Source organism: Neoarius graeffei, chromosome 7 (genome assembly GCF_027579695.1).
Source record: "Neoarius graeffei isolate fNeoGra1 chromosome 7, fNeoGra1.pri, whole genome shotgun sequence".
NCBI classification, from domain to species: domain Eukaryota; kingdom Metazoa; phylum Chordata; class Actinopteri; order Siluriformes; family Ariidae; genus Neoarius; species Neoarius graeffei.
The window spans coordinates 20,048,957-20,062,951 of record NC_083575.1 but is presented as its reverse complement, the minus strand read 5'-3'; the positions used below and the strand labels follow the sequence as shown (position 1 = coordinate 20,062,951).

At 41.6% G+C, this 13,995-nt stretch overlaps 1 protein-coding gene across 1 annotated transcript; it reads left to right on the top strand.

The window, feature by feature from the left end:
* The first annotated feature begins 9,712 nt into the window (after nt 1-9,712).
* On the top strand, nt 9,713-13,435 carry LOC132888823 (E3 SUMO-protein ligase ZBED1-like). The gene is made up of 3 exons (XM_060924918.1): nt 9,713-9,894; nt 9,975-10,233; nt 12,020-13,435. The coding sequence occupies exons 1-3, from the start codon at nt 9,713-9,715 to the stop codon at nt 13,433-13,435; spliced, it is 1,857 nt and encodes a 618-aa protein (XP_060780901.1).
* Nucleotides 13,436-13,995: the final 560 nt, after the last annotated feature.

The window sequence follows — 13,995 nt, the reverse complement described above, 5'->3', positions numbered from 1 at the left end:
TGGCAAACACTGTAGCAAGGGCTTCTGCTTTCTCCTTGTCTGTTCCCATGACTTCATCATTAAACTTGATAGCTGGTAAGGAATATTCCCTCCTAATTCCCCCCATTCTTCGAATCATCCCCCACACTTCATTAATTGCCGTATCTCTTCCAATAGTGTCACAAAATGCTCTCCACCGCTCCCTCTTTGCCTTTCTAATCACCCTCCTAACCATAGCTTGGGTTTTTTTATACTCAACTAGATCAGTGAAAGAGAAAGTAGACTTAACCTTTTTAAAAGCCTTATTTCTTACCTGTATTGCTTCCTTACACTCATCTGTCCACCAGGGCACCATTTTCCGCTTCCCACTGCCTGACGTTTTCCCAATGAATTCTAAAGCAGAAGAATGCAATATCTCTGTAACCTTACTGTTAGCCATATTAACATCCTCATACACATCCAAATTGAGGCACATCAGCCTAGTACTACAATTTGAGGTAAAATCCTCCCATTTGGCCTTTTTAAAATCCCACCTGGGGAAGATTACTTCCTCAATCTGAACAGATCCCACTCCAATTTCACACAGGATGGGGTAATGATCACTACCAACACAGTCATCCTGCAATACATTCCATTTAGAGCATCTTGCATACTGCGCAGACACCAGGGTGAGGTCGATAGCTGTCTCCCGCCCACTTGAGACATTAATTCTGGTTCCCCTCCCATCATTGAGGCAAATTAGATCTCTTTCCTCTAGCAACTCCTCAATTACCTTACCATTACTATTGGTGTCTGTTCTCCCCCAAAGGGTGCTGTATGCATTAAAATCCCCACACCATACCATCTTGTGGGATACATCCCCCAGGAACTTATCAAGAACATCTTTGTGTAGGACAACGCAGGGATTGTAATAATTAACAATCAAAAAGGTGGAGCTACCTATCCATACCTCAATAATAATTCCCTCTACCTCCCTACTTACCTTTATTATTCTATATCCCAACCCCTGCATGATAAATAAAGCCACCCCTCCACCAGGGCCATTATCCCTGTCCCTACACACAGCTACATATCCTTGTAGGACAAAGTCCAGGTGAGGCCTAAGCCATGTCTCCTGAACACATATAACATTTGGCTTAATATCCAAATCGTCAACAAATTTCTTAAACTCCTGCCCATTAGAGCAAAGACTTGTAGCATTCCACTGTAAAATACTAAAAATCATTAGGAACCCCCACATGATGCTGACTGTGAGGTGGCTTGTACGTCCTGGAGAATATTCAATGCTTTAGTAATTTCATCGACTGAAACTTCCGCCGGGCGGCACGGTGGTGTAGTGGTTAGCGCTGTCGCCTCACAGCAAGAAGGTCCTGGGTTCGAGCCCCGGGGCCGGCGAGGGCCTTTCTGTGTGGAGTTTGCATGTTCTCCCCGTGTCTGCGTGGGTTTCCTCCGGGTGCTCCGGTTTCCCCCACAGTCCAAAGACATGCAGGTTAGGTTAACTGGTGACTCTAAATTGACCGTAGGTGTGAATGTGAGTGTGAATGGTTGTCTGTGTCTATGTGTCAGCCCTGTGATGACCTGGCGACTTGTCCAGGGTGTACCCCGCCTTTCGCCCGTAGTCAGCTGGGATAGGCTCCAGCTTGCCTGCGACCCTGTAGAAGGATAAAGCGGCTAGAGATAATGAGATGATATGAGATGAAACTTCCGCCCCCACACGAAAATGCTTCTGTGCAGCTTTGACAATAACTTTAATCCTCTCGCTCCTGCTCTCTGTGACCGCTGAGCAGTTTATGACTTCAGCCAAGAACGCCAAGAATTTCACACTATCCACCTTTATAGCGTCTGCACATATAGGGCTAGGTGATTCCTTACTCTGCTGAGAAATAACACTTTGCCTTTGTCCCTGCTGTCGATGGCCCGTTTCAATCTTCCTTCTTCCATCAACCTTCTTAATTGCCTCTGCATAGGTAAGTTTCTCCTCGACCTTAACTCTTTGTACTTCAGACGCTTTTTTGTGTGCTTGACAACCCTTGTATGCTGCACTGTGTGAACCCCCGCAGTTGCAACATTTAACACTAGTACCCTCCTTACATTGACCATACTCATGATCTTCTCCTCCGCATTTACCACATCGTCTTTTTCCTCTGCAAATGGCTGCTACGTGCCCAAATTTCTGGCAATTAAAGCACCGCAATGGAGGCGGGATGTATGGACGAACCTGGAAGCTCATATATCCTACCCTAATCCTCGTAGGCCAGGGGTGTCAAACCTGATCCATAAAGGGCCGTGTGGCTGCAGGTTTTCATTCCAGCCATGCAGCAGCACCCTGATTTGGCTTATTCAATCAACTGACACACCCACCCTTTAATCAAGGGTGGGTGTGGCTGCAAGTATTTGACTGTGTGAAGACAGTTCAGTTGATTGAATGAGCCAAGTCAGTTGTGCTGCTGCATGGCTGGAATGAAAACCTGCAGCCACAAGGCCCTTTATGGATCAGGTTTGACACCCCTGTCGTAGGCAATACCTTCTCATCAAAAAATAACAAAACAGAAAGGCTCTCCTTTTTTATTCGATCTCGGGTAAACATCAATCTCCTACATTTGACAACATTAGCTCCAGATACATTGCTCATAATATCCTCACACGGCAAATCAGTAGACACGTCAGTTATAACTCCAAGTTCAAGTTTCTTTCGCTCCCACACTCTAAAAAATAAAGGTGCTTCAGTGGTTCTTCAAATCTCTGGATGGTTCCATGGAGAGTCAAAACTCTGTGATGAACCATTACATTATACGAAAGGTTCTTCACATTGGAAATGGTTCTTCAGAGCCTGGCATTCTCTTACCATTTGCTGGTCAATGCACATAGGCTATGTTTACACAAATCTGTCTTCACTGCTCAAACAAATGGTTTAAATGGTTCTTTAAAGAACTGTTGCATGAACGGTTCTTTGAAGCCCTGAAAAAGGTTCTTCTATGGCATCGCCCTGAAGAACCGGTACTGGCCCCATTATTTTTTAGAGTGCAGTAAGTGCACTTACCGTAAAATACCAAAAAATAGCCCGGGCGATTATTTGTCTCAATCACGTAAGAGACCCGGCGCGTATTAGAGACTAGGCGGCTATTTGGAACAGGCGATTAATTCCTTCTTCACAAACACCTTCCCCAAAATCTACCTCAAAACGGGGAAAAAAATCATTCTCAGATAGGCCTACTTTTAACCAGTATAACTTACAGTTTGTTTAGAGTTAGATTACAGATAGCACGGTGCCGACTTCGGGGAATTTTGAAGACGCAGAATGCATCTTCGCATGGCACAGTCGGGGTGGATAAAGGATAAATCACACACCTTTTCCTGTTAATGACTAGTTAAGCGCATGCTTTACAAAATAATCAAGAAACCACACCATTGTCTGTGCGCAGCACTGTGATTTAATTACTCTGCAAAGTTATGGTCACTTGCTATCACCCTCACCCATGCAGCCTCCACCCTTTGCGCTTCGCGATGTCTGTCAATCTGAAATTGCATGGAGGGCGCGACGTTGAAGCAACATAATTAGGGTGCGAAGTGTCAAACCAAAGGGTTTTTTCTTATGCTGAAAAATAAGTGACCTGCAGTGGCTACATACTGTCATCTTGCATCACGTTTCTCTCCAAGACGTCTCCCTATTTGGCCGATATGAGCCTATTCCCCGAGTGAGTTGGTACGGTGGCTCGACCCCGTAGAAAACTTAAAGTTCGGATGAAAGTTAGTTGAATAGGTTCCTGACTTGTAGGCCTACATGTTGCCTGCCTGACGCGTGCTTCTGCCCAACTTGCACGACAGATTACTTGTTGAAAAGGCCCCTTGGATTAGATTGGCCGCGAGCAGACTGAAATGCATGTTAGAACGCTCTCACCTTTTTTGTAAAGCGTCTTCCAGATCCGAATGGGTAAGGGCAAGTGAAATGGTATAAGGTCTTTAATAAAACTCAGTGTGTGCTTTGACGCATGCATTCGGCAATTTAGGTCGTTTAACAGAAGCAGCAGTCCAACCTTGGAAACCCGCAGTCCTCAATGTCACCACACACGCTGGCTTTCGTTGGGTATACCCAAAGGGGTGGCTAAGACATCTGTCAAAAGTTACGGAGTTGCATTCCTCAAGAAATATTACGGTAGACCAAGATTATAACATTGAAATGGCATGTTTATTATCACGTAACAAAATGTTGTAAACAGTATTATAGAAATAATTTCATTCATTCATTCATTCATTCATTCATATTGTTTCGGTAGAAAACTATGCAATGCAAAATCGTTTAAACACCAGAAAACCAGAAAAGTGCTGGGCCTCAAGATTCTAGATAGAACGTTCGGACGTTTTTTTTTTTTTTTTTTAGACCCCGGCGAGTATTCGGAACCGGCCTTTATTTGTCACAACACACGCGTACACCCGGCCGTTAAAGGGAACTCGGCTATTATTTGGTATTTTACGGTAATTTTCTTACCATCCATTTCAGACATTGCAACAAGTTTATCCCGCTGCGCGGCATTGTAACAACCAATAAGTAAGCTGCCATATCTTACAGGTGTGACCTGCACTGTGCCTACGGCTGCATGAAGTGCTTTGGTAATTTTCAGTGGATTAATAGAGATAGGTGAATCAAATTGTAATTTGACCTTTAGTTCCTTGTCATTTATCACTCGCATTGCTTTATTGGGATTACCTTTATCAGACTCTAAATTATTACCTTCGGACACTCTGTCTCGTTTCGCTCCTCTCCCTACCACCTGCCATTCCTCTTTTGAATTTCCCTCGCCTTCTCCTTCCATGTCTATTTCACCTCCAATCAAACTACCGTCACTTCTCTCCCTCTCCACCAAAAAACAGTCGAGGGAGTTGACCCCCAAACACAAACGTCACCAACCGCCCACAATTCAAACCCTTTGCCACACTCAAAACAACGTCCAGTCACAAACCCGCCAGATCTCGCGAACAGAGATCACATCTACCGCGTTCAAATTTCGCCTGCCGCCAACACCCCTCCACTGGGATCTGTATGGATGTGCTGTATACAGTGAAGAGCTGATTACACACTGCAGGCTAGTGCAGCTCCAGGTTAACGCGTGCGTTATATGGACTGATTTGACGCTTGTAAACAAACAAAGCATGGAATTCTGGGAAGCACAATTTGCAGGCCATTATGCGCATAAACTCTCCTGACTAAAGCTTATAGTACCGACTCACAAACACCATCAGATAAAACACTGAACGGAACCGTTTTGGGATCCTTTTGTTCCCGTATTTTAAGCATGATTGAAAATAACCACGTGACAGGAACATGAATCGGTTCAGTTCACCAAGAAGAGTCGGTTCTTTCAATTCCCAAACGACTCAGTGCCATTTTTCATTTTAATGATTCAAAAGCCAAGCGCTTTAATGCCAGAACCTCACACACGTCCTCTTTTTTTTTTCCTGAAGATGAAAACCTACAGTGCTGAGAGTACACCCTCTTTGAAAAGTAACATTTTAAACAATATCTCAATGAACACAGTTTCCAAAATGTTGACAAGACAACATCTGTTTCACTTATAACCTGAAAGTAAGGTTAATAATATAAACTTAATTACACATTTTTCAGTTTTACTCAAATTAGGGTGGTGCAAAAATGAGTACACCTCACAACATCTAGTACTTTGTACAGTATGGCCTCCATGATTTTTAATGGCATGGAATGAACAAGTTGGCGACATTTTGCAACATCAATCTTTTTCCATTCTTCAACAATGACCTCTTTTAGTGACTGGATGCTGGATGGAGAGTGATGCTCAACTTGTCTCTTCAGAATTCCCCATAGGTGTTCGATTGGGTTCAGATCAGGAGACGTACTTGGCCACTGAACCACTTTCACCCTGTTCTTCTTCAGAAATCCACCTTAGATGTATGTTTAGTCATGTTGGAAAAGTGCACAACGACCAAGCACATGGAGTGATGGTAGCATCTTCTCTTTCAGTATAGAGCAATACATCTGTGATTTCATGATGCCATCAATGAAATGCAGCTCCCCGACACCAGCAGCCCCACATAAGGACACTGCCACCACCATGTTTCACTGTAGGCACCAGGCATTTTTCTTTGTATTCCTCACCTTTGCGACGCCATACAGTTTTGAAGCTATCAGTTCCAAAAACATTTATCTTGGTCTCATCACTCCAGAGTATAGAGTCCCAGTAGTCTTCATCTTTGTCAGCATGGGCCCTGGCAAACTCTAGGTGGGCTTTTTTTGCGCCTGGGCTTTAGGAGAGGCTTCTTTCGTGGACGGCATCCATGCATGCCGTTCCTCTGCAGTGTATTGTGTCACGGGAAATAGTCACCCCAGTTTGGCTTTCTACTTCTTTAGATAACTGCTGTGAACTCACATGCCGATTTTCTTTCTCATCAGAAGACGCTCCTGTCGAGGTGTTAACTTCCGTGGACGACCTGGACGTCTCTGTGAGATGGTTGCAGTTCCATCTTTCTTAAATTTTTGTACCACTTTTGCTACAGTATTCTGACTGATAAGTAAAGCTTTGCTGATCTTCTTGTAGCCTTCACCTTTGTGGTGGAAAGAAATTATTTTCTTTGGGGAATTCTGAAGAGACAAGTTGAGCATCACTCTCCATCCAGTCACTAAAAGAGGTCATTGTTGAAGAATGGAAAAAGATTGATGTTGCAAAATGTCACCCACTTGTTCATTCCATGCCTAGAAGACTTGGTGCTGTCATTAAAAATCATGGAGGCCATACAAAGTACTAGATGGAGTAGTTTTTGTTGTGGGGTGTACTCATTTTTGCACCACCCTAATTTGAGTAAAACTGAAAAATGTGTAATCTAAGTTTATATTATTAACCTTACTTTCACGTTATAAGTTAAACAGATGTGATATTAAACTTTGTCTTTTCAACATTTTGGAAATTGTTTGTGTTCATTGAGATATTGTTTAAAATGTTACTTTTCAAAGGGGGTGCACTCATTTACGCTGAGCACTGTACAATGAATATGATGGAGATAGGTTCCATAATCCATTTCCTTCGTTTCACTTGAATCAATCCAGGAAATCATATTCTGCCTTCTTATGAACAAAACAACACTATTACATTTGCATTGTGTTAGTTATAGAATATATTCCAGTGAATAAATGTAAACATATGGTTAGTATGTGCACTAACCAATCCAAGCGGTTTTTGTTTGTTTATTACAGTCTGTTGAGTCATTCATTTCAAGAGCTGATTCTTTCCAAAGAGCCGACTCATTCACAAATGACACACTTGAAACCATGATTTCTGTTTCCATCCCATACCAAGAAGGCTGGTGTCCAGACATCTGTCTAAAAAGTCGTTTAAAGGTCGTCATGTATGCTTTTTCCCAGTAAACAATTATAAACGAGCTCATAAACACTTAGGAGTAGCTGTCACCCCACAGATGAAGCCTCTGACTGGGCAGAAGAAGACCTTGTTGGGGTAAGTGAGTAAATATGAGCAGAGAAGAAGACAGAAAGGATTAAATGATAATCAATATTTATTTTAACGTTAAGTATTGTGGGAAAAACTGTTTTTTGTTTCTGGGTTTTTTTGTTTGTTTGTTTGTTTGTTTGTTAAATTACAATCTTTCTGCTGTCCCATATTTAATATTATGATAGTCATAAAGTTGATATAACAGGAATTGTCATGTCATGACATGGATGTGAAAAAACTTAAAAAACACTCCTCAACCAGACTGAACGGTTTTACCAGGTCGGAATGGATTTATTCCCATAGTATAATAGCACTGCAACAAAATGGCCAGACTTTTCATGTGAAAAGGCAGAGTGCAGCCTACTTCTGTCCAGTCCAGGGATTTGGGAATTCAAGGCTTTCTGTCCAGCCTGGGGCTTCCCATCAATGGTTTTATATATATATATATATATATATATTATATATATATATATATATACACTGACTGTACATTTCAGCCTTTTACAAACATAAGCATCATTTGTTATTTATTATTAAACTGGTATCTGTATCTTTCTGTCTGTTACTCCTTTTAAACATGTTAATGTGTATGATAAAGTGTGCTAAGTGTCCAATTATTTGCTATATTTTTCTTTCCAAATCCAGGGTGTATTTTAATCAGAGCCAACCAAACTGAGGCTTTATTAAGACGCATTTGGCCACTAGATGTCGCTGTGACGCAATGTTTCGAGGAACTGATTCTTCATCTATAAATATTACATTTTCACACAAGAAGGCCTGGGGATTTATTATTATTATTATTATTATTATTATTATTATTATACAAATAATCTCTCTATTTAATTCTCTGTCCTTTATAGCCCCATTAAAGCTACTTTAGTTTGTTGTAGTTAAGCTGCCATGAGGATGAGGGCTGGGAATCACTGCATGGATCATCTGTAATGGCTTATGGATAAATCCTACAGATTGAATTTTAAAATAAACGCTGACCTATTAAATCAGAAATAAATATCATTGTTTCATGATTTAAATGAAAAAAAAAATACACTTAATGGCCGTGCGATGATCTGGCAACTTGTCCAGGGTGTACCCCGCCTCTTGCCCATAGAGCTGGGATAGGCTCCAGCTTGCCTGGGACCCTGTAGAACAGGATGAGCAGCTACAGATAATGGATGGATGGTTGAAATACTCTTAATAAGTCACATCAAAGCAGTTTAGTCAAGCACATTCCAGACTAAGCTCAGTTATTAAAGATTTTATTTATTTATATTTATAATCCATCCATCATCTGTAGGATCCTATACAGGGTCGCAGGCAAGCTGGAGCCGGTCCCAACTGACTATGGGTGAGAGGCGGGGTACACCCTGGACAAGTCGCCAGATCATCACAGAGCTGATACATAGAGACAAACGACCATTCACACCTACGGTCAATTTAGAGCCACCAATTAGCCTAACCCGCATGTCTTTGGACTGTGGGGGAAACCGGAGCACCTGGAGGAAACCCACGCAGACATAGGGAGAACATGCAAACTCCACACAGAAAGGCCCCCATTGGACACTGGGCTCAAATCCAGGACCTTCTTGCTGTGAGGCGACAGTGGTAACCACTACACCATGCCATGCCACCCCATATATATATATATATATATATATATATATGGGCGGCACGGTGGTGTAGTGGTTAGCGCTGTCGCCTCACAGCAAGAAGGTCCTGGGTTCAAGCCCCGGGGCTGGCGAGGGCCTTTCTGTGTGGAGTTTGCATGTTCTCCCCGTGTCCGCGTGGGTTTCCTCCGGGTGCTCCGGTTTCCCCCACAGTCCAAAGACATGCAGGTTAGGTTAACTGGTGACTCTAAATTGGCCGTATGTTAGGGTTTTGCTGGGATTCGAACCTGGTTCGTTGGTGTGATAATCCAGCAAACCCCCACTAGGCCACCAGGGGGATGACTCAAATGCAGAGGCGTGAGGCGGAAGAAGAAAAAGAATCAAAAGGTTTATTTAAACTATATACACTATAGGGCTGCCACGATTAGTCGATTAGTCACGATTATGTCGACGAACAAAATCGTCGACAACTAATTTAGTAGTCAACGCGTCGTTTTTTTTTCTTTACTTTGCTTTTCTTTCGAAACTGCCGCGTCTGCCTTTCTGTCACATACACACACACATACAGTCAATGTGCGCGCGCACACACACACACACACATGCGCAGTAGTGGTAATCGGCATCAGTCCTGACTTGAAATGATACCATAACAATAGCATGGCTTCCCGGCAACGAAGTTCCAAAGTGTGGGAGCAGTTTAAGAAAAGTGGTGAGAAAAGTGTGCAGTGCAACGTTTGCAAAGCTGAACTTGCCTTTCATGGTAGCACAACGGCTATGCATGAGCATCTGAAGAGAAAGCATATCATTGTGGATGGTTCTGATGAGGGTCCGTCATCTAGGTAAGCAAACCAGCTAGTTAGCTGCCAATATTAGGGTAAACGGTGAGCTTTCTTGCTACTTACTTATCGTTACGTTTCAGTGCTAAAAAAGCCCGGTCTTCTTCTCTGGACGGCTTTGTGACCAAGCCGACAAGGTGCACACCACACCAAGCCAATGTCCTGACCGAGTCAATACTAAACATGCTGGTCACGGACATGAGACCAATGTCCATGGTGGACGATGAAGGATTTAGAGAGATGATAAAGCAGTTCAACCCGGAATATCACGACAACTACCTACCAGGCAGATCCCATTTCACCACATTGATGGAAAAGAAATACGATGCAACCTTTGAGAAGGTAAGTCTCTCTTTCTCTCAATTGGTTTTATTGGCATTGATGTATTAAAACGATATTGCCAAAGCAACAATAACACATAGTAAAATGAATAAATGATTTAATAAACAAGCAACATTCAAAGACAAATAAGAATTAAAAGATCACTCGCTCAGTCACACACACAAAATTACCGTATTTTTCGGACTATAAGTCGCACTTTTTTTTCATGGTTCGGCTAGCCATGCGACTTATGCTCCGGTGCGACGTATATATATTTTTTTTTTCACCGCGGAATAACTGGAGCTGATGCCGAGTCTGACGACAGCCACGCAGAAGAAGAGGAAACGGTGCTTCATCTGCCGCTGGAGGCAGAGTTGTTCAGAAGCGACACCGAGGATGAGGAATTCAATGGATTTGCTGATTTGGAGTGAAATCATCAGCTTGATAAACTTGATTGACCTGTGTTTTATTATTAATGATAGGCCTATAGTTATTTAAATAAGTTATGTAGTGATTTTAGGCAGTGCTTAATTTGTGAAGTGGGAGGTCCCGGAACGCAGGAGGTGGGTGGGTCTGACGACTCAAAAAAAAAAAAAGGCGGGGGATGGTTTACTATAACTTTACGCACACGCGCTTATTGTGTGTGTAAAAAAAAAAATAATAATATCAGACATTATGATCTTAGAAAACGCTTTAGTGATGAACAGTTACAGACAGTAATATGTCGTGATATGTTATAAAATATTATTTTTATTAGGCTATATATTAAATTATATATTAAATTTATCTTCTAAAATAACAGACTACTCATATCACAACCGGTTTATTTCACCACTGGAGATCAGATCACACAAGACATGAGTTAAATGACTCTTTTTAAGGATTTAAGAAGGGGATTTAAAAGCGGTTGTTGTTTTTTTTTCACTAGACGGTTGTCTTTGGAGATGATATACCTATAGCCTACTTGACCTCTGATTTAATGAAATAAAATTCGACAAAAATGAAGAATGACTCTCCTCGATGATGACTACAGCTTTAATAACACAGATGAAAGAGCCATGGGGTGATAATAAGCCCTACCAGTAAAAATATTCTAAAAGCAAACTGATTAATGCATCAGTAATAGGCTACTAATATTAGTTATAATAATAATATAGGCTATTAGTAATAACGATAGTGATAGTATTAAAGATAGTAGTAGATATTTAAAATAATCAGACTAGGCTACTTACAGGGCAAAGGGCGCGTTATCACTGCTCAGCTGTTCGTTTATTAATTAAACAATGCAGTCGCGCAGTAACCACGCGCCGCTTATCAGATACAATCACAGATTCCATGGATAGAATAACCCTTCAAAAAAGTGCGACTTATAGTCCGGTGCGACGTATATATGTTTTTTTCGTCTTCATAATGCATTTTTTGGCTGATGCGACTTAAACTCCGGAGCGACGTATAGTCCGGAAAATACGGTAATAATTTTACACATTTCATGATGAAATAATAAAGAGCTTGCTGACTGAGCAACCATTAAATTAATCTTGGTTAAAGCATGCAATGTAAAGTTTTTTTATTATTATTTATGTTGAATGTTTATTATTTAACCTATTTAACATGCATAACTGAACTATTAAACTGGTAAATTAATTTAAAACTTTATGCATAAACTGACCAATAATGTTAATAATGGAAAAACACAAGCACACACACACATCTCTATATATAGAGATAGATAGATATGTGCTTTGTGTTGTGTATATAATTTTCTTCTTATTGCTTACTATTCTTTCAAATTTCTCATGTCTTTAAGGTAAAGGAGACCCTCAGAGGTGTAAAAAGTTCCTTAACTCTTACTGCTGATGTGTGGACGAGTCGTGCGACAGAGTCTTACCTTGGTGTGTCTTGCCATTTCCTGAGTGAGGATTGGAAGATGAAGACCTTCAACCTTGCCACCATGCCTCTTGAGGAGAGGCATACTGGTGCAAATATAATGACATGGATGGAAGAGGTTCTGACGAAGTTTGACATCTTGCCCACCAAAATAAAAGCAGTAGTTCATGACAGTGGTTCCAATATGGTGGCAGCAATGCGACTGCTTGAAGAAAAACATGGATGGGCATCTATCCGCTGTGCTGGACACACACTCCAGCTCATAGTTAACACTGCTCTCAAAGAAACAACCATTAGCAGAGCACTAGGTGCTGCTAGGCAGCTAGTGGAGCACTTTAAGAGAAGCGAGCTGGCTAGTACAAAGCTAAAGACAAAACAGGAGCAAATGAATGTCAAGAAAAATGCGCTGATCCAGGATGTCAGTACAAGATGGAATAGTACATTCCACATGATAGAGAGACTCCTCGAACAGCGCTGGCCTCTCACTGCCACTCTCTCAGATCCTGAGGTAACTCCAAGGGGGAAACAATACTTCGACTTGAGGCCAGAGCAGTGGGAGCTTCTTGAGGAACTGAAGAAAGGGTTGGCACCTTTTGAGAGTGCTACTGTTTACCTAAGTGGAGAGCAGTACACAACCATTTCTGGTCTTCCACAGGTCGTCAAAGGGCTGACACGGGCTGTACACCAAAGCCAATTTGAGACAAGCTCAGGAAAATCTTTCCTTGCCAGTGCAGAAGAAGGGATAACACAGAGATGGGGGAGTATTTACAGTGTCTCAGGAGAGAAAGAAAATCCAGTTATGTTTGCAGCTGCCCTGGACCCCAGATATAAAAAGCTGAAGTTTTTGACTCCTGAAGATGGCATTAGAGTGCAGGGGACAGTTGAAGTGCTTGCTGTCAAAGAAGCCAAAAAGGCTGGGACACAGGATGCAAATGTGACGAGGGCCAGTGTTTCAGGTAGAACTGAAAGGAGTGCTATGGAAACCCTGCTTCAGTCTGACACAGACAGTCCAAGTGAGAATGAGGATGGAGAATCTGAGGAGGACCAAAAGATCCAGGTTGCAATAAATGAAGTTCGGCTGTACTTTGGAGAGACCACCACACTCTCTAAAATGGATGATCCTCTCAAATGGTGGAGTGAAAATGAGGGGCGTTTCCCCACACTGTCAAAGATCGCTAAAAATTTTCTTTGCATCCCTGCAACCTCTACCCCATCGGAGCGGATTTTCTCTGCAGCAGGGAACATCTGCTCTCAAAAGAGAGCAAGCCTTTCTCCAAGCCATGTAGAAATGCTAACCTTCCTGGCCATGAACAAGAGTCTTGTGGGATTGGGTTAAATAGTGTCAGAGTGTAGCAAAATACATTTGTGACTGAGCACAAAATGCACTTTTTTTTTTTTTTGAGTGAGACCAAATTTTATTTTTGTGAATAATTCCTAGGTAACCGGAAGTATTTATTTTTGTGTTGTTTAGGCCAGTCTTTATTGTGCCTTGTCTTTATTTTACTCAGCTGTTTGCACTTCATGCTGCTCTATTTGTTGATACAAGCTTCACATCTCATTAAAGGGTTAATGAGCTATCATCTTAACTGTTTTTATTTTCACTTAGCACATACCTTAAAAACTTCAAGCAGAAAGCTAATGATCTGAACAGCTGCATGCTGGTGCGATAAGATGTATGTTTTATAGTCAATTTACGTATGATCCGATTAGTCGACTAATCGAAAAAATAATCGGTGATTAGTCGACTATCAAAATAATCGTTTGTGGCAGCCCTAATACACTATATACAGGGCAAAACAAAAGACAAAAAAAAAACCAAAGAGTATAATCCAAAAGAAAAGCAAAGTGCAAAAATTCAAAAGCTAAGAAGATCAAAAAACACAGTACAAAGGAAAC

Excerpts from the sequence above, each read along its gene's own strand:
- LOC132888823 (XM_060924918.1), top strand. The coding sequence starts at position 9,713 with ATGGCTTCCCGGCAACGAAGTTCCAAAGTGTGGGAGCAGTTTAAGAAA. Across the intron at positions 9,895-9,974 it reads GATGAGGGTCCGTCATCTAG|TGCTAAAAAAGCCCGGTCTT; the intron begins GTAAGCAAACCA and ends GTTACGTTTCAG. Across the intron at positions 10,234-12,019 it reads ACGATGCAACCTTTGAGAAG|GTAAAGGAGACCCTCAGAGG; the intron begins GTAAGTCTCTCT and ends CATGTCTTTAAG.